The 22,636-nt window shown below is 37.7% G+C and overlaps 1 protein-coding gene across 1 annotated transcript in view; it reads right to left on the reverse strand.

Moving 5' to 3' along the window:
• exoc4 (exocyst complex component 4) overlaps positions 1–22,636 on the reverse strand; it is a 117,795-nt gene that overhangs the window by 28,396 nt on the left and 66,763 nt on the right. The window contains exon 11 of the mRNA XM_077234431.1: positions 14,755–14,974. Within this exon, the coding sequence (XP_077090546.1) occupies positions 14,755–14,974 (220 nt within the window). The remainder of the gene's footprint in view (positions 1–14,754; positions 14,975–22,636) is intronic.

Consider the following 22,636-nt stretch of genomic DNA (forward strand, 5'->3'; position numbering starts at 1 on the left):
AAGCTCCATTATTCAAGTAACAAATGCCCCAGTGCTCTGCGGCACATGTCTAATTCTCCTCATTTAACACACTCATTCGTCTTAGCCCCAGAAATCATTAAAAAGTAATCAAGCTCCAGAGAGAGAGAGAGAGAAAGAGAGGAAAATAGAGTTAAAGGATGGATAGAAGCCTCACAAGAGAAACAGACAGACAGACGGCGAGAGCTTTAGAGAAAAATCAAACCAGCAGAGGTTCTCTTGTGTCATCGCTAGCAAAATCCTTCCTTTCTACTTAAATATCACAGTGTGCCATGGGAGGTTTAAGATCTGTTGCTGGAAATGTCTGCATCTCTTCTTGACCCATTCTTACTCGGCTCACACTACAGAGCACCTTTGAATTCTTACTGGAGTATGTCCAGCCATGCCAGCCTTGATTACAGTCCTCCTAAAATGAGCAGAGCTGCTGGAGGGAGTGTTTGCTAATGGCACAAGGTTTAGCGCAGTATAAATGAAGAGAGTTATAATAACGAACGCTCAGCGTGCAGTGGGACTCACTCGATTGGTGAGCGTCAATGAGAGGGAAACACAACACGCAGTGGAGCAGAGAGAACTTAACGCAAATGCTTAGGGACACTCAGAAGCCTGAGTGTGTGTATACACACACAAATCACACACTCTCTCTCTCACAGAATGATAAGTAAGAACCATGAGAGTCGCAGCAGAAATGGCAGAGCCCTTCATAATGGCTGCCAATTAGATTCATTTCAGCTCCACCCAAAACACACAACACATTGATTTATGGACATGAAGATAGTATTAATATAGACAAAAATACTACTAATGATAATGTGTTACGTATGGTCTGAGTTTGAGTTTAGTTTGAATTGTATTCGGAATTGTGTTGAATTGTATTCAAACCTGTTCTGTTTCCTGTGTTTGTATTAGTTTCTATGGTTATTCATTGTTTGATTAATGCACTGAACCTGTTTCTTGTTTCGTTCATTGGTTTTGGTTAGTATATATTGAGTCCGTTTTCTGTTAGTCTTGGTTGCATCTTTGTCAGTAATAGTTGGTCGTTCTATTCATGTTTTTTTAAGCTTTTTTCATCCTGAGGATCTTTGCTTTCTTTAAGTTTGTAAATAAAAACAGACCGCTGCAAATAGACCCTGCTCATCTCATCTCTGCGTGAACCAACCATGACAAAAAGTTATTGCTATTATTTAAATCATAACAATAATAATTATTTAGATCATACATTTCCAAAATATTAATATAGTTTATTTAGACCAGGGGTTCTCAAACTTTTTGGGACCAGGGACACCTTAGAGCGGAGAAAAATTTCCAAGGACCCCCTCTCATAACAATAACTGTCTGTGATTAATATGCTTACAACTATTTGTACTCTTAAATGCCATTGGAATTAATTGCATTGTAATCTTTTTCACCCTAAAAACTTAAGACCTGTTTTATAGAACAGAAACACATGTCAGTTTAAATCATGTTAATACCACTTATATACTTGTAAACAGTGGGTATTTTATTTAAATTGCATTTGGACTTAATAGCAATTACACTAAGTAATTTATCTTAAAAGCTTTCATAAAATCAACAGCAAGACAGCAAGCACAGGTTTGTTCTAATAAAACCAAACATTAAAATTCCCTAGATTAAAATTAAAACATTAATATTTTACATTAAAATAATAGTTCACCCAAAATGAAAATTCTGTCATCATTTACTCACCCTCAAGTTTTTCCAAACCTGAATGAATTTCTTTCTCCTGCTGAACACAAAAGAAGATATTTTGAAGAATGTCAGTAACCAAACAGTTGATGGACCCCATTGACTTCCATATGTTTTATTTTTAAAGTACCAGAAACTGTTTGGTTACCCACATTCTTCAAAATATCTTCTTCTGTGTTCAGTGGGAGAAAGAAACTCATTCAAGTTTGGAACAACTTGAGGGTGAGCAAATGGTGACACACTTTTAATTTTTTTGGGTGAACCATCCATTTAAAATAACATTTAAATTATGTAATGTGACTTTACGTCACTAATTGCACCTTATATCAATGGCAGAACAATCAACAAATCATATCAGAATTAACACTGTTTCAGAACACATCCTAGTAATTAAGTTAAACCAAACTTTTATTTTGGTGGGTTGTAGTGAATAAAAGATTTTGCTACCTTGTCTTTCTCATAGAGCAAAACAATTAATCAGAAAAACAAATGTGAATAAGATTACAGCTGCCGTGATTACCTAATCATGAAAAGTGCATATTACAGTTTTATTTATATTTTTCCCTTTGCATTAAAGGTACTTACAACGTGCTTTTGCAGCGTTGAGCATTGTAGCCAATTACAGACATGTCTGTTGAACGCATCGGCCAATCAGAGGCGCTTAAACGAGTCGTGTGCTGAAGATGTGTTTTGTGCGAGCTCACCGAGTTCTACACTTTTCGCAAACCTGTCATTATTATTGGCAATAACCTTAAGATGCAAATAAGAGATTCACTGCAATGTATTTGATATTCTTGATGCTGCCATACTCCGTTACGCACCGCTCTGTTTGTTGGATGACAAAAAGTTCAGCGGTCTAGCTCATCAATGTCAAAATGATTAAAGAATGCGGGGCTTACCGTTCACAGAAGGATGTTAACAGTGAACGAACGCCTGGTAAAATGTAAGTAGATAAAGATTGAATATTTTACAACTGTAATTATTTCACTAATACAATAAACCTTTCTTTCTCTTTATTCCCTTAAATCACTTTTGTAATCAATTCATTTTTAGTTTGGGCTATAGCCCCGAACATCCACTGACCTTAGAACCGCCCCTATTTTTGCATCAAATTAAATGCTGAAACCTTCTCAAAGTGACTCAAAGCAGCTCTGGAGATGACGCTCTTGTGTAAAGGCAAAAGGCTCATACATTTTTACTCATGTAGGCCTATGCCGCCTATTAAAGAGAATGAAAGCCCGTGTCCGCAATTAAACTATAAAAAAGGTAGGCTAATTGTGACTTTTTAATCTCACAATTCTGACTTTTAAGTCACAATTACCTTTTCTTTTCTTTTTTGTATTCAGTGACAGAAACGGGCTTCCATTACAAATGACATAGGCACGCTAGTAAACGTCTTAATATTAATTTAAAACAGTTTAAATAAACTGACGTATAAAAAAAAAGAACTAGCCTCTTAACTTTGATTTTACAACTAGCCTAGGCTACTGTATATTCGCGGATTCACTCTTCTCTCTGGATATGCGCGCGTGTTTGTGGGGGAGAGAAAGAGAGAGAGCAGGAGCGCTCTGCCAAGAATTTCCCCGATGGTCTGACTGGATTCCGCGATTCCGTTCATAGGGTTCTAAAATTATTTCGCGGACCCCCTGGCAACGGGTCGCGGACCCCACTTTGAGAACCACTGATTTAGACCACTGAAGTACATGCATATTTAATCTTATTAAAAATATTATTTATTTTCTTTCTTACTGAAGTACCAAGTCAAATCAGGTTCCTGTGAATTTTGCTTCACTTTTATTTAAAGTAGACAAAAAATAATAATGTGTAGTATAGTTAGCTTACTGTATGTAACTGTATTTGTGCTTGTCAAGAGAGTCTTTGACCTGAAAGAATGCATTTTAATTATCATACAACTGTAGTTTAAGTCAAACTTGAACATGGTCAGTGATCAGGTTTTAAATAACAATATGTAAATGTCAAACTACTGTATAAAATTTAACAATTTAATAGATTTGAAGATCTGGTATCCTAGAATCCTACATAATCACGCCATTGAGGAAACTTGTGGTTAAAAAAGCTTCTTTACACAGTTTGTGCTTCAAAGTTACTTTAATGAGAAAGTTTCCACTGTCTCTTGATATAATCAGTCAATGTGAAAAGCTGTCTTTTTTACTTTCAATTAAATGAGGAAAGTTTTGACTAGATACTTTGACTTTTAATTGAGTAAAATTTAGACAGAAAAACTTTTTACACCCATGCAGCGTAAGCAGAGATCTCTTTATACAGTTCCAGCTGATGTACTGAGATACTGTAAGAATACAGGATTCACACACACCTTTGGAACAAACCACCAAAGAAATCATTATCCTTACATTTTAAACTCTGCCTTAAATATTAAATAACTAAGTGATGTAATGTATTCTATTGAACATTCATTACACATACATAATTAGATAATATTCATAATGTGTAATGCCAGAAGAGAATGGGATCCGGTCCCAAATAATAATTATTTTACATCTTCAAAGTAAATATTTCACTGGTCAATTTAATGTATATATAACCTTTATTTATAAAATGTTGAGTGAGTAAGTGAGTGAGTGAGTGAGTGAGTGAGTGAGTGAGTGAGTGAGTGAGTGAAGTGAGTGAGTGAAGTGAGTGAGTGAGTGAGTGAGTGAGTGAGTGAGTGAGTGAGTGAAGTGAGCGAGTGAATGAATGAATGGAGGGAGTGAGTGAATGAATGAATGGAGTGAGTGAGTGAGTGAGTGAATGAATGAGTGAGTGAATGAATGAATGGAGTGAGTGAGTGAATTAGTGAATAAATGAATGAATGGAGGGAGTGAGTGAATGAGTGAGTGAGCTAATGAGTGAGTGAGTGAATGAATGAATGAATGGAGGGAGTGAGTGAATGAATGAATGGAGTGAGTGAATTAGTGAATGAATGAATGAATGGAGGGAGTGAGTGAATGAGTGAGTGAGCTAATGAGTGAGTGAGTGAGTGAATGAATGAATGAATGGAGGGAGTGAGTGAATGAGTGAGTGAATGAATGAATGGAGTGAGTGAGTGAATTAGTGAATGAATGAATGAATGGAGTGAGTGAATGAGTGAATGAATGAATGAATGAATGGAGTGAGTGAGTGAATGAATGAATGAATGAATGGAGTGAGTGAGTGAGTGAATGAATGGAGTGAGTGAGTGAGTGAATGAATGGAGTGAGTGAGTGAATTAGTGAGTGAATGAATGAATGAATGAATGGAGTGAGTGAGTGAGTGAGTGAGTGAGTGAGTGAGTGAGTGAGTGAATGAATGAATGAATGAATGAATGAACAAACAAATTAATGAATTAATGAATGAGCGAGCTCCACACTCAATTAATATTGTATTAATTTTCATGACTTCATGCCAGGAAGTCACATTTTAAAATCCCTTAAAATTACTTGGTTTTCCTATTCAGAATTGATGACAAGCATGCGGACAGATGTTGAGATGAGTCTGTGTGTGTGTAAAGAAGGTTCACGGGCCATGGGTTTTCTCCATTAATCCAGTTCTGACCCCATAGCACAGAGTTCAGAGCATTTAACCCGAACCGTTCCGGCACTTCCATTACACAACAATACACACACACAGACACAGACACAGACACACACACACACACACGGGTTACACATACAAACATTTATACAATGGTGTGCGTATGCAAAGACTGGCAGAATGCTTAGTAAATTAATGTGGAAGAGCAATTTCTTTTGGTCGTAGAGGTGAAAAAAACATGCAGAAACACACAAGCCTCTCCAGGGTAAAGGAGTGTAATGCATGAAAAGGGCAGCAGTGCGACAGTTCATTCATCACTGTCAGTGTGACCGTACACCACTGAGACCCACAGACATGCACACACATGCCAACATGACCCTGCCACTCAACCGCAACGCAACTGTTATGGACAGATGCAGATGCAGGAGCTTGCTTCTGGTGCTCTTTAAAGGGTTAGTTCATACAAAAAGAAAACGCTGTCACACTTTATTCAATCTTATCTCGTTCCAGACCCGTATGACTTACTTTCTTCAATGCAGAACAGAATGTTTATGTCACATTTTTCTATACAATATAAGTGAATGGATACTGGGACTGTGAAGCTCCAAAAAGGACAAATAATTGATATATTTATATTTAATATATCATAAATGATACATTTAAAGTGTTTTGAAGCCATACAAAATATTCACATATTTAAATATGAGAGCATTGTAGAGGGAAAGAATAAGGGGAATACATTGTATTCTTTTATACAGTTTATTAGATTATATTGTATTACTTTTTATTTTAAAAAAAGTATTACATTTTAAAATATGTATTATTACCATAAAATAATTTATTATTACATTTTATAAAGGAACAAAATGTATATAAAGTTAACCATTTTTATTTATCAGTATTCATTATTGTAAGAAAAAGGTTAAAACATTTTGCTGAAAATCTGTTATACAGGAACAACATAGTGAATAAGTCATGATTTGTTTTATTTCTGTGTGAACTATTCTTTCACATCTCTATTATAGCTCTATTGTAGCTCTCAGCATTCTACGTCTGACATTGTTTGAGTCAGACTGAGGTGAAGTACAGGCCAAACACAAAAGCGCAAACATGCATGACATACAGTGTGTGTAACAACTAAATGTAAACCTGTCATTTCTTCTAAAGCGCGGTGTGTGAGTGACAGACTCGACCAGCAAAACAAACTGAGCGGTACAAAAGCGCCAGGACTGCACTTCCTGCCGTAAATCCGCTGGCAAAAGGATTAAGCCTGTTTTATTGGAAGTGATTTAAATAAAGGTACACCGGCTCTGGAGGAGAGCTGATTACCAAAAAAATGAATACAACAGTGTTTAATCCAAATGTAAATCCACATTAATCACAACTGAGGATCAATCTAAGGGCATAAAAAGTGTGTTTATGGGTATGTACTGTATGTGTGCATTGGGTGCAGTGCGAGCTTCTACCAAATCAAGAAAGAATTTATGCCAAAATACCATAGGTTATGATTGAACGCACAATCTTTGACAAGAAAAACAAAAACACTGTGTATACACCTCTAACAAACACCACTTACTATGTCTAACTTCTTTTTCGGAGTTCCTTGAAGTCTTACAGTTTCACTTCAGCATAATAATGGGACCACACATAAATCCATCATAAATAGCAGCACTGAGATTCAACTTTATGCTTATTTCTCAATAACGCACACATGCTCACATACATCCCCTGAAATAGAGCCATATGGGGCTAATGGTGCAGAGAGGGGAACAAACAGAAGGCAATGATATACACATTATCATTATGGAACGGATGTTTGTGTACACACATATGCACACTGAAACCCTGCAGAAACACCCCAATGCACTGGAAATATATTAAAATGACTTAAAACAGCCAAAGTCTGCACTCTAAGCAGTTCTCTTCAAATTCAAAAGTAGGCCTAAAGAAAAGCCTACTTTTCTTCACTTGGCCTGCTTTACAGAATATTTGGCTACATTTGAACTTTTTTCTTGTTTTAGCTCCTAAGGCAGAGATTAACTCTTCCACACTGTCTGTTCAGGTAGGGGTGAAGCCCAAGTTTAGGCCATGTCGGTGGGAGAAGACCATTGGTGGAAAGAGGGACTGTGTTCGGCCCATAGGTAAAGAAACACAGAAAGCAACTTTGGTGCAGTCGAGGCCCAAAAAATAATGCTAGCCTGAGGGAGGAACCCAAGTCAGAACAGAGGAGTTCTGAGGTAACGACAGAAAAGAAAACGCAGAAAAAAAAACAGGAGAAGGTGACGGTGCCCTAAAGGACAGAAGAAAGAGTGTACACTGCATCACTGTCAACTGAATCTTGATAAATTTCATCAGCTGAATTGAAAGGACTGCAGTCTTTTGAAGTAATAACATGAATTGTCCACGTTAATCTGGTTCAGGTCTTGAGTTGGCTGACAAACACTTTAAGGCGGAGGTTCTCAAACTGCAGGGTGTGAAGAAAGGTTAGAAGGGGTCGTGGAAAATGATTTATTGTCATCATGGAAAAATGACTATATATACTTGTATAGCGTATTAGCAAAAGTGTTAGAAATCAATCATTCATTAAACACTAAATTATTCTATGGATTCTGATGTCCGCATTTCCTGTAACATTATATAATAATGTCGCTTGATCGACCGTGAAGTATGGTGACATAGGCGTTCTCTATTCAGACACATTATATGCATCTGTGACCTTTGAGAAAAGACACCTTCAATATCTGTTTAAAAAGATTTCCCAATCCAATTCTATCTATATAATGGATTTAAAAATAAATAAATAAATAATACAAAAATATTCCATGCATAATCACGGTAACTTGCACGTTAACTTTTTGATCCTGATGTGCATATGTGTCTGTGCATATGAGAGAGAGAGACAGAGAGAGAGAGAGAGAGAGAGAGAGAGAGAGAGAGAGAGAGAGAGAGAGAGAGAGAGAGAGAGACCCCCAAATATGTACACCCACACAACAAAGACCCTACAAACAAAAAGGTCACTCTCATTAGTTCAACTCTAGACGGATGTGCAGGGGTTCATTTGTGTGTGTTGATGGTGAATACAGCGTGATTATAAAGGTCAGCTTCATTAGCAAAGCGCTGGTGGCAGCTCAAGTCCACATTTCTGAATAAGCTTTGACTGAATGGCAGTAAATCACGCCTCTAAAAACACACTTGTAAATAAAACACAGCCCTGAATATTCTGAGAACATTATAGCTCCAACCATGAATAGGACTATATACGTATACTGAGATCCTCTTTGTCTGAAACAACTTAATATTATAAATAATATTGGACATTTGTGGATACCTGGAAAACAAGGGGCCTAATATTTTAGCAATTAAGATGTAAAAACTTTTTAGCCCTTTACAAAAATATCTGGTTCAGAAATGACCAGTGTTATTTTAGTATTATTTATTACATATTTCTATAAGTATGTGTGTATGAATAACAATATAACCAGTAACCAAATACAAATTTTTAATTTTTTTGGCCAAGATTGCCATTTTCCACCAACGTCAGCAAAAATGTGTGAGCATAAGCGTTCCTGTAAGAGGTGTCTGGACATATGGCCCATGTAAGCAGCATCATGGATCCTGTGGTGGGGAAGATTAATAGAGCCAATCTCCAAACAAGCCACACAGTGACCCCCCAAAACATTTCTAATGAAATGAATCCATCAGTGGGCCCTGGACCTGCAGATAGATCAGTGGAACAGATCAGCACAGAGAAAGAAATGGAGAGCAGTTTAAGAACGAGAGCAGGCAGATCATGGATGGCCAGGCCTTCTGATATCACTAGCCTTGTTGTCATGCTAGACAGAGTGAGGACAGCCAACTTGAGCTTCCAGGACGGGTGTGCTGATAGCAGGGGCTGTACGTATTTGAGTGATCCTTGTGCTTGTAATGCTAATGCAGTAACACCTCTCTCTGCCAGAGCACACGGCTGTCAACTCTTATGTGTGCCAAGAAACCATTCTCCAACTTTTCATTACAAAACAACCTTTTCCAAATAGTCCATAAATGGTCAATCATTTTTCATTACAATCTATTCAATAAGTCATACTGTCTACCTTTCTTTTGATTATTCAACATATAAAACATCGAAAATGTATTTCCGGTAAAGAGAAAGTACAACACATTGGGCCCTATTTTAACGATCTGAAACGCAAGTGTCAAAGCGCAAGTAACTTTGTGGGTGGATCCCGGCACTGTTGCTATTTCCCCGGCGGGATAAATGCCTCTTGCGCCTGGCGCAAATCTAAAAGGGGTTGGTCTGAAGTAGCTTCATTATTCATAGGTGTGGTTTGGGCGTAACGGGAAACAAACCAATAAGAGCTTTATATCACATTCCCTTTAAGAGCATGATGAACGAGGTGCGCTTGTTCCATGGTGCAATACTATTATAACAGCGCATTTACCAGGCGCTTCAGAATCGGTTCACAGCCGAGGAGATCGATGTTCTCGCCAGGCCCGTAAAAGAAAGAGAAGTGACATTGGGGAATGGACAAACCCACCCAAATTAGCTTCGGTTAAACATGCATATAATAATTTGGGTAAATGTGTAAGCTTTATGCCTATTTTCCCCATCGTCATGGATACAACAATGATTTCCCTCGTGTTTTAATATTTTTCCTTATAATAACGTATAATTTGCAAAAAGTTAAATGCATCTGTGTAGATGAGAGAATCATCTACAGTGTATGCGTGTTGTTCACACTCTGTATTATGGCCAAGCATGCGCGCTTAAAATAGCATCTGAATGTACGCGCAACGCGCCATTGACTTTAGACTATTTTTTTCTGGTCAGTGGCGCAATTGTTTTATAGAACAGCAAAATAGCATGAGGGAAAGTTTGCGCCGGAACACGCCTCCTCTTTGCGCTGAACCGCCCCGGGGAGCGCAAGTGTATTTCTTAGTTAACCGACGTGTGTCTGTGGAGGGAAAAGTCTGCTTTGCGCGGGTGCAAAATAGGAATGATACATGCGTCAGTGTACAAAGTCATTTGCGCCGGGTGCAAGATAGGGCCCATTGAAATACAACACATCTAGCCATATTTATATTAATATATACAGTGGTTGTCCAAAAAAGATCTTACATAAGTAGAAGGTGACAAAAAGTTTGTTAGCTTTAAAAATGCTGACAACAACTGACATAAATCTGTCCAAAGTTTTTCTCCTTTGCAGTAAAGCAAGTAAACAGGAGGGGGTGTTTATGTGACTGGGTGATAGTGTGTGTGTGAACATGGTTCCTGATGGCAAAGTGCAGTATATTTAATGTTGTGAAACTAAAAGAAAACCCCCTTTCCCTACGGATCAATGCTCCACTTCTCCCGGGCTGATTTCTCATAAAACACCTGCTGTAACATCAGTGCCACGGCACCTGGAATACACAGACATGCACCCATAAACACACACCCACATCTCTTTGTCATCATTTTCTTGACCACAGGAGAGCACTACTTTAAGCATCATTTGCCTCCTCCATTTGGTCTAAAATGCATCACAGAGGCAATAGACAATCTGGAGAAGCCTCACTCAACTTCATGGCTTCTCACAGGATGGATGGCTGTTCAGTCTGAGAAGAGGGTCAAATCACGGTTCTTGCACCTTCTCAATGACACACTGCATTGAATTCTGGGAGGTGGAAAACTGAACTATTGTTTCATAACTTCAGATGAAATTAGACTTTTCCTTGTATTTTGTTGTCGGAAACAGAACAGAAGTAACAGACATGCTGTCAAATTGCTCTTACAGTCTGGCTCTGCACCTATTCCAGGGGATCACATGCTAATGAGGCAGAGAGGGCGGGGTCAAATCCTCTGATCGGACCAACAGTAGCAGATCAAATGGTCATGGAGACAACATCTTTCCAAACCAACAGCAAAATAGAGTGAAGCAACACAAGGTGTGTCATTTCACCAATTCGTCACTGGCACTTTCTCTTTGGGCTTATTAGTCACTGTTGAATATCGGTGCATATAGGGTCTGAAATAAAATGTTTACTAAACCTGACCATGGAGAGTCAATAAATCATTTTTTATGTTTTCATATATTCTACTTATTATTTTATTTTGTATCAATAGGAATGTTTATCAAAAAAAAAAATGAAAAAAATGTATTATGGTTTCCACAAAAATATTAAAGGGGTCATATTATGAAATAATATGATTAGTTAATATGAATCTTTAGGGTCTAAATGAAAACTTTGTAATATAATTTTATTCAAAATTATCATTAGTATTTTAAGAAAACACTAATTTTACCTGCTCAAAAACAGCTCTGTTTTCAGCACGCCGTTTCAGTGCATATGCCTTTAAATGATAATGAGCTTGCTGACACCGCCCCTCTGTTCTGTGGGGTGTTTTTGACACAACGCACAGGGAGTGTTGCCTTGACAACAGTTGATGGTATATTTTGGCGAAAGAATGGCAGAGTGAGTCTCTGAGGAAACATCTGTAGTGTTGCCATACCAATTTGAACCAGAGTCGGACCCGGAACAAGATGACGGCCCCGAAGAAGTTCGACCATTAAGGCTCGAACAGGACGTTTCTGAATGGTTGGTTGACGTAATGTCACTTTAATCTATTTTTGTATGTACTGTTACTTCTTAATCAGTAACATACAAGAAAACCAGGTATAACTTAGTGTTAGCACGTTAACTGTAACACCTGCATACACAGTTTTTAATAACACAATAACCATAACGCGTTGTTCATTATAAACGTGGGATTATGAATTATTTTGAGAACGTCATAACGTTACATAGAATACATGCCGTAATGTACCCTGAGTGTAAACATTAGCCGCATTCATCGTGAAGCGTGCAAGCGATTTGCAAAGATTAATATGTATCGTAAAAGGTTAATAAAACGTTATAACTTTCTCAGTTCTTCAGGAGGTGCAGCAGGAACACGAATAGTTGGTACCGATTCCTTTTTCAGGAGCAGCTTCTTAGCAAAACCAGCTTTATTCTGACCCTCGTTTAAAAAGCAGTCTGGTGAGAAATGATTCGCGCAAACATGAACGCATTTACGTTGATCATGGGGAATATTCCCATTGTAAACAAAACTCAGCCACTGCGTTTTCAGCGGTTCAAATTTAGGAACATCAAAATGATTTGTGTGTTTGTTATTGCACCCAAGAACAGAACAACACAATCGCTTAGACGCCATTCTGCTCGAGTGTATCAACAATGATGGACTATGATGACAGCTCGCTCAGGGCGGGGCTGTGTTGAAACACTGCTGTCAATCAACAACCGTGGGAGGGGCGTCATGCGCCGTGTGACGTCACACGGTGAAACGGCTCGATTTGAGACAGGGGAATACATATAAGGAGATTAAAACAAAAACACTGAATGGATTTTTATCATTATATGATGGTTGTGTACAGGCACTGCCAACACACATTGCAGTGCAATCAACTCGTAAAAGTGCATGTACCATTATATGACCCCTTTAAGAAGCAAAACTGTTTTCAACATTGATAATACTAGGAAATGTTTCTTGAGCACCAATCTTCAGAAAAGATCATGTGACACTGAGTAAAAATGTTACAACAGGAAAGCTGCCTAGAAATAGACAGAGCCAATACTGGAGTTAGACCTTTGGCAGAACTTTCTTTGGTAAACTTTCCTTCAGTTTCACAACTTGTAAACTTGAAATGTAACAGCCCATTTGGTGAGTAAAATTTTATTTACTCGTTAAAATTTTTACCCACATTTGGTGCTTGGCAAATGCTCATTTTGGACCCTGATATAGATAGACGTGGAGCAAATGCTTTCCAAATGCTGTACTGATTTTCTTTCCTCTGCTAAGTTCAAAATCAACAGGCAATTTACAAAGGCACACAAATAAATACACACACATGCTTGAGAACACAAATAACTTCAAATACGAATACAGCTCTTCATAAAAGAGTTCATTAAATGCCTCCTCGAAGAGCAAACTCTCGTTCCCTCAGTGCGTCTCTCTAACACACAAACCCATGACCCAGGATATGGTTCTACAACAGTACAAAGCAAAAGGCCAGGATGGAACGTGCCACACGGCCTATCAGGAGCAAAGCTGCAGCACCTTTGAATAAATAAAAAAAGCCAAAACAAAAGAGCATTTTACGGAGCTCCTGCTATCCAGAGAGTCGCTCATTAGCCCAGCAGGGTAATTAGCAAGATGCCGCAGTCCTCGTTAAGGAGAAATCATAATCGTAAACAAATGGCTGTGAGCTTTTGATGTCTTCCCCTCTGTAATGAACTGCCACTGCTCTCAAAATGAAAGCAATGCTAAGACGTACGTACACACATGAACACACAACTTGGAGAGACTTGTGATGACAGGTCTCAGTTTAAAGAGTAAAAGGGGACAATAATGACTCTCATCCGAGTAATATCAGAGCGCTAAAACTCATCACACTCAGCACAATGGCATTCTTGCCCTCATAGATTTGAAAAGAGAGCTTCTCATGAAGTTAATTGACCAGATCATGGATTCCGAACGCAGAAAGACATTGAAATAACTCAGTTGTACATGCACAATTGCACATGCATACACTCAGGAACAAACAGAAGCATGCAGACAAGCATAGAAGACAATATCTGTTACTTTGAAACTATTTTCACTTAGAAATTGCAAGTCAATTTCACAAATAAACGATAAGTAACACACTGTTTTAAATGAAATTTTTTTTTAGGTAAAAAGACTGAAAATGTGCTCCAATAATCCAATGTGCTCCAAGTTTTGTTTAAAACGTTAAAAAAAAAAGATGTTCGTAGCAGCTTCTTCAGGGCAATACTAAAATAATTAAATTAAATATTCAAATAATCTAATATAACGCAAATTAATAATATCATATAATATTAAAAGCAGTACAAAAAATATCTCTCCTATATTTTTAAATGATTCTTAATTTGTTGTTGTTATGGGAACTATAACAAGCAAATACTGGAAAGGTGAGAAGAGAGAGTACCAAATCCCTTTGCTGATGAACTAAGCACATACAGAGGTCTCAACGGCAATAAAAGGTTGTACTTCCTGTGCTGACAGGAAGAAGCCCTTGGAGAGATGGACAGCTGGCAGCTGGTCACCAAGGAGCAGTGCTGTGTGTTATATAAGCTGCACTTAACTGCTGATTCCAGGTCAGCCAGGATCAAACACAATTTCAGCTTCAATAACGATGCAGGGTGATAGAGGGTGGGTGGCCTTTATTGACACTCATGGGAGAGAGACGGAGAAGAGACAGGAAGAGAAATAAAATAACCTTCCTCTTCGGTGTAATTCAGAAGAGAAAACAATCAGGCTTTCGTACAATTGACCGGTAGGCAAATGCTGTTTGAACAGATAATCTAATAAACGGATTGATTAATGAAAGGGAAGAAGAGCAGGATGAAGCTACGGCGAAAAATAAGTGTGTATTATCTATGTGTGTAAATGTCTGAAAAAGCTTCTTTTAGGGTCATTTACAAACAAACAACCAAAAAAGATACCTGTAGAAGAGGTCTTTGAACCCCCAGATTTTTCATAGTGTCAGCACTGGCCAGGATCTTGAGCGGGTCGGACACTTTGGTCACAGCCTCAATCTCCTTATTGGTCTCGGTGCGGACCTGGCTGAGGAACAGGTCGTTGATGTAATAGGTGAGGAAGGTGCGTAGCTGACATTGCTTGGCCTGAGCAGGACCCATACGGGACTCGATCTCCTGAATGAACCTGATGACACAGAAAACAAGGCATTTTCAGTAACCCTTAAAAGCATCACCCGGGATGTCATTCACTACCATCCTCCTCATTTTTTTTAAAGTTAGACATCAACCTTCTAAGTATTCCTCAAGAAATTCATTATAAACAATAAGAAATTGTCATTATAAAAGAATGCTTGTTTTCCTATTCATTTTTTGTAATCATTGTATAGGGTCGCTAACGACCCGATTTGTGTAACAGCAAGTATGTTTTTTCTCCACAAGAAGAAAATGAAGTGCAATTCATCTTTATTCCACAAGGTGGCAATGTCTGATACACAATGTTGAAGTGACGTTTCACTCATAGTTACCGCAGACAGAAAACAATAGAATAGGAAGCATCATCAGCAAAACTTGCAATGGCTCAGCGATTTAATTGAGAAAGTACTGAACGCAATCAAATATAAGTGTCACTGTCATTTGATGGTGGATCTGGTGAAGAAGCTGTCAGTCAGTGATCAAAATATTGATTTTGAAGATGTTGAAAATGACAGTTTTGAGAATATGTTTGAGATCACGAATATGAGCCAGATGCTGTACTCCAAAAGGTAACTAAATGTGCTTTATTTTAATCTTCTGCAATTGTTACTCTAAAATCAGGCGAGTTTTATATTGTCCCGACAGGTAGAGACCCAAATATGTAATAATGATTGGTGAAACATTCATGCATTTAAGACTTGAATTACACAAAAGAGACACGTCTATGCAAGGTTTGACTAAGTTTGAAAATGTCAGAGCTGAGGACTAATGGTTAGCACATTGTGCAGTTGTGCTGATTTGGGAAATGTGCAAGTATGTTTTTGGCCTTCCCAAAAAGACCATAAGACAGTTGCAGCTCATACAGAACGCTGCTGCTAGGATTCTGAGCAGAACCAGAAAATATGAACACATCACACCAGTCCTCAGGTCTTTACACTGGCTGCCAGTTACATTTAGGATTGATTTTAAAGTATTATTACTGGTATATAAATCATTCAATGGCCTAGGACCTAAATACATTGCAGATATGCTCACTGAATATAAACCCAACAGATCACTCAGATCATTAGGATCACATCGGCTAGAAATACCAAGGGTTCACTCTAAGCATGGCGAGTCTGCTTTTAGCTATTATGCCAGCCGCAGCTGGAACCAGCTTCCAGAAGAGATTAGATGTGCTCCTACAGTAGTCACATTCAAATCCAGACTCAAAACTCTTCTGTTTAGCTGTGCATTTACTGAATGAGCACTGTGCCACTGTTCGTCCGACTGTTTGCACTGTATTTTATTTTATGTTTTAATTACTCTGATTTCATGTGATTATTTCTGTATTTTATCTTTTATTCTCAACTGTTTTAAGTATTCTGATTTCTTTTGATTATTTTAATTTCTTCTATGTAAAGCACTTTGAATTACCATTGTGTATGAAATGTGCTATATAAATAAACTTGCCTTGCCTTGTGGGTTCGAATCCAACCTACATTGTGTCCCAATCATTTTCTGCCATCACTCCACTTTTTTTTTTTTCAAAATTTAATAAAATTTTCTGATTACAAGGAAATATTCCTTGTAATATTATTAGCAAATAGCAATTTGAGATAAAATATGAAGAAAATTAATAAATATGAGAATTTTAAATAATCTATATATTAAAATCATTTGTTTGTTTGTTTTTCTTTGTTTTAAATGTCAAAATCATAATTTTCCAGGTTTAATCTCAGATTTTCAATGAGGTCTCAGACTTGTTTAAAAAACAAACAAATAAAAAAACAAATATGAGCACCATTTCTGGCTTTTAAGTACTGCACACACCATGTGTGTCGGAGAGGGAACAAGACAGGTGTTGAGTAGGGATGGGCCGTTGCATACGAGCAGACAGAGACTCATAGATCAGCAGGAACACTGATTTATCACTACGAGACTACTGCTGCACAACCCCCCGAAACTAAACACCTCCCTCAGCTCTGCACAGCCAATTAGTCAACCCAGCAGAGGGGAGCCCATGCACACATGTGCACGTTTATATATATGTGTGTGTGTGAGACATTAGAAGTGGAGGCCTGGCTCAGCCCTCAGTAAGCAACAACAATTGTTGGGTCATAGAGTCATAGATAAGTGATAATAATATCACCTTGGTAACAATAAAAAAAACAGCGTTAATAAGCCCAATATATATGTTCTATATAATTTTTCATTTATCTGTATTGGACGATATTGGATATTTAATTCTGCATGCTCGTTTGTCCGATTTTTACATTTACTGTAGATTACCTTTTCTGTCATGTAATGCTCACTATAAGTTAATCTTGATATTCGTCATTCCTGACCCAATTAAACTTTAAAATTGATGTATTCCAAATCAGTATAACAATTTATTAACAACAATGATCATTTGGTTAAGCTCAAACACTTTGAATGAGGAACTATGAACTTCCGGAATGAAAAGTGCAGACAAATGTATGGTGTCGCAGTGTATCGTGTAATAGCGGAGCTCTGCAGCCGGGACTGTATATAATATACGGCAGGGCTTCTCAAGGCCCTCTTGAATAATTTGGCATGGTTTCGAAATACAGACAAAGATAATAGCTCAATCTCCACTTCATTATGTCACCAATATAAATGTCCTCTATAAGAATTATTCACACCAGATGGTGTCTCTTATTTTCGCACTCAACCGTCTAATAGACACACAGTTATATGTGCACACAGTGACACACAAAAGCATATCTTGGGCGCTGTCTTCATGTGATCATCTTGCTGTGTTAATATTTCATTCCATAAGTCTGTCTGATCAATGATCTTATGAGGTAAATGGAAGGTGACAGCTGCTCTACAGGCTCGTTGGCTCTCTCAGACTAATCGAGTTTTGCTTTGTCTGAAATTCAGAGAAGGAAAGCGCATCAGGGACATCGTGAGCGTGACCACATTGACCGTCATGACATGTCATGAAGTGGCTGTTAAAGGAAGAGACACAGAACAGCCAGTAAAAAAAGCTGATGACTGTCAAGACACCAGCAAACAGACAGTAAAAGATGCTTTTTAACTGTGAAAGACACCTCAAGTTTAAAGCAGTGAAATATAATGTCACAGATAATTAACTTTAATAATTATAGGTCGTTTCGATGTTTAATTTTTGACACTTCTCAAAAAAAGCTTCACTTAACGATTCACTGGCCGACTCATATCCCTATTTGTTTCATGAATCTTTTTAAATGACTCATTTCTGAATTGATTCATAAGAGTCATTTGTTCCCGACTCTGTTTGTTGTTACAACAAGATGATATTTGAGAAAGCCATATATTTTCACAACTGTCGGCAATAGCTAAATAATTTTGAAATATTGTCCCACATTTTACTTTTTTTTATTTAATATCTGACAAAAATCGTAGTTGCTATCTGGAGCCCTGCGCTAGTCATGATTCCATTAGAGGAAACTCAAGACGATTAAAAATATTCATCTTACTGGGACAGAAGAAATAAAACACTCTTCTTTTGCATTTGATCCGTGGTACGCTGCATTAGGCAGGTGTGGAGAAGATGGCGCTCCTCTCTGCAATCACAGTGTAAACAGCATGTGGGTGTGTAACCAGACTTGAATGTGCAGAGAGATGTTTGAAAACAATATTTGAAAACAAGAGGATGGAGAAAGAGAATGTGGATAATCCCAGGGTGAAAACAGTGCTGTGGATCAATCATTCTCACGGTCACATGGGCTCACCAGACGCCCTGCTGAAAATAGCCACATTGTTCTGTATGACAGCAGCACAGCAGACAGAGGAACTCATGTATAAACGTCGCATGCTCATCACACACAGCCTTAAACATGTGCATTAGTGGTAAACATTCAATCTGTTGAATTTTTAACACCTAAGCCACCTTTTCACTGCGATAACCGGCAGACGATAGACCATCTATAGACAAGAGAAGTCATTTATTACCAATGGAGAGTCACACAGAGTTCTGATACTCTATGAGGGATTTCTGAATTTGACTTGAGCTTTGGGTGTGTTAAAATAGAGAAAAAACATTTGACATTAGAGTGTGACATTAGAATTATCAATCATTTGTATACAATTCTTTAATGTAAACGCATGCTACTTGTGAAGAATGGATAGTTATGAAATAAGTCAAACATATTAATTAGTATAATAAGAAAGAAAAAAGAAAGACAGACTTTTACAACAGCATTGTTTATGTGTTTACGAGTCAGCGTTGTGCGGATGAAACTGATGTGGGATCAGAGCAGGAACAGTCACCATACAGAATGAGATGTCTATAAGCATAACTCACAGCTAATAAGGGGATTATGGCATGTAATCAAAGCTGAGGTCCTTTACGTTCTTCACTGAAATACAATTACTGCCGTGTGATCTGGACATAACTGTTCCTTGACGGATGATCGCAATCCATCCAGAGGATAACAGAAATGAAACACAATGAACATTTGATGAGGGTCCGGAAGACTAGGAATAATGATTATAACTCTACTGTGAATAAACAGAGGTTTTAGCCTGTGTGTGGCCACAAGATTGATTACTTCTATTGCTCACACAGGATTAGAGATATGAATAAACTCTAACCCTAAGCATTAATCTTACAGTAGATATGCATATTTGAGACCCTTTTGTAAGCAATAACCACCCAGAACACCCTAGCAACCGCATATCACTGTAAAAAAAAAAAAAAATTAGCAATCGCATAGCAACAACCTAACAAGCACCCATAATTTCCACACAAGTTCTTCAGTAGTCTTTCTACTGCAGTGCGTTAGCTTGAATTCTCTGGCTGAAGTTTAAAGCACCACTGAGTCAGAAAGTGACTCTTCTAAATCAAAGCCGTGGTCTTGTAGACTCTCTCACAGACATACACAGACAGAGAAACACTGCACACACACTGAGTCCCAGTTTATTAGCGCCGACTGCCTCTGATTGCGCTCAACAGCATCTAATTAACTGTCATTAGAAAGCAGATGTTTGTGCCCAAGGCCTTCACTGGATTATTGTGTGAAAAGCGCCCTGCCTGTGAATACACACACACACACGCACACGTGTGTGCACACGAAAGAAGGTACGTCAACCACTTCCTGTACTTCTCCCCTCCAAACCAATTACAAGCTCAGTAATTAAACCATCCTTGTAGTATAAATATATATTTGTGTATTATTGAAGACTCCTGAACAGAAGGGCGAGGGAGACCATGAAGGATAGTGTAGCGGAGTCATTTTTAATAAGAGTAAAGTGCCCTGAGGTTTGCTGTCTGTCACTGCAGCTGGGCAGGTAGGCTTGTGTAACGGACATGCTGCAGTCTGGTGTAATATTCACTTCTGAAGACTGACAGAGAGCTTTATGCGATCAGAGAGATAACGCTGAGGATATAAACAGAGTGCTGACACTCCAAAACACGTACAGACTCAGCAGGTGTCACCGCTTTACAAACTTTTCTTATACATTTTATATCTAGACATAAAAGTCTAAACAGATTTAAGGCTTTGGTATTCCTTCAGGAAACAGCACTTAAAGTTTGAATTATTTTCGTGAATTCAATGTTAAATTAGCATCCATTCATCTAATTTAAAATAACGTTTTTTAGTTTAATATATTTAACATTTTAATTTATTCCTGTAATGCAAAGCTGAATTCTCAGTCATTAGTGCAGTCTTTAGTGTCACATGATCCTTCTGAAATCATTCTAATATAATGATTTGGTGCTCAGGAAACATTTCTTCTTATCATTAATATTGAAAAACAGTTGTGCTGCTTAATATTTTTGTCGAAACCATTATACCATTATACATCTTTGATGAATAGAAAGTTCAAAAGCATTTATTGTAAAGAAATCTTTTGTAACATTATACATTTATTTACTGCCACTTTTGATCAATTAATACTAAAAAAAAGTATTAATTTTAAATAAAACTTGAAAAAAATCTTACTGACCCCAAACTTAGGAATGGTAGTGTACATTATGCTACTTAGTAACCCTTAAACACAAAGTAGGCCAAAATTAATTTGGAGCTAGTTGGAGTGCAAAAAATAAATAAATAAATAAAACCTTAACAAAATGCATTTGGTTGAAAAATAGTTGAACTTGAAAAAGAAAGTCTTCCTAGCATTCAAAAAAAAAAACAGTCACAGACTGTTATATATATATATATCTATATTGAATTAAGCAACTTTCAGAGTGATCAAAATTTGCTGTTTTCCTCAATAAATATTTTTAGCAAATATGTTAATTAACCAGCATAAGTAATTTATTCAATAAAACATTTTAAATAAATGAGAATCTAATATTTTCATTTCATAACTGCCCTGCCTTGAGCATGTTTTTATGATCATATGTATTTTCATTTCAGTAAAATTTGTAAACCTAAACAAGAGCCACATGAACAACAAAGACTACCTTCTATATTTTATCGGCATTTTTAACCTTGTCATAATATAACAAGCGGAGGATATTCACCGCAACCACAATGAAAAGTCACCTTTCAATGATCGTAAAAAATATTGCTGTGTGGGATGATTTTATGGAATTTATAGACCATAATTAATTTGCTTTATTTCAATATAATATCACTTCAAAAGCAGGTTTTTAATACCTGATGCCTCATTCAATTAAAAAGCCAATAATGTATTAGTAAAAAAAGACTGTTTAATTCTATAGGTCTCACATGGTTAAATCTATGTAAATGAGCATGAAGAGCAAACCACTAAAATACCCCAAATACACCACTAGATGGCAGTATGTCAGTTCTCTCTGTACATACAGTATGTACATACAGCAGTCAGTTCTCCAGCCTCCTTAATGAAGGGAAGGTGTCTTTAAAAAGCATTAAGATTGCATTTACTGGGTTACTATTGAAACCGACTTCGCCGTGCGATGTATTTAGCTTTCTTTGCGTTCCTACAAAGACAGCGGTGAGGTAAATGAATATGGCCACCCCACACATACACCCACTAGCTCTGAGACCTCCTGCTGTCTGCTGCAGATCTTACACACATGCACACACACACACACGCTCTCTCACTTAAGGTAGTGCAATATGTGTAGGACAGAAATGCCTTATTGGAAAGCAAAGGACTGGCACGCTAATTAAAACACATGGAGGCGGAAATCAGAGAGCGAACCCCATACATTGGCAGATTCTCAATGAAGTTCACTTTTCTTCATCCTTCTCTTTCTCATAATTTTGTCTGTATCCAGCCCCACCCACCCACCCACCCACACACACACACACACACACACACACACACACACACACACACACACACACACACACACACACACACACACACACACACACACACACACACACACACACACACACACACACACACACACACACACTCTTCTTTCTTATAGCATAATTTACGCAAACAAGAGCCGCAAACCAAAGAGAGCAGTTTGTAATGAGCTGCATTTCTGGTGGAAATTATGAAATGTTGTTTAGGGCCGACCAATTCTGCTATATGATATACGAAAATGTATGTGTGCGAAAGTGGTGTTTTAGGCCAATTAAAATAGGTGAAATCTATCACATGAAGAAGACCAGGGGCTTGGATTCCTGCAGTCTACAGGAAATGAGATCAGCTCATTTGGCTGACGTGTCCCCTTGTTGACAAATTACCCTCCCTGATTCACTTTCACATTCTTTGC

Source organism: Siphateles boraxobius, unplaced genomic scaffold (genome assembly GCF_051911475.1).
Source record: "Siphateles boraxobius isolate OS27281-9 unplaced genomic scaffold, OSU_SipBor_1 19, whole genome shotgun sequence".
NCBI classification, from domain to species: Eukaryota; Metazoa; Chordata; class Actinopteri; order Cypriniformes; family Leuciscidae; genus Siphateles; species Siphateles boraxobius.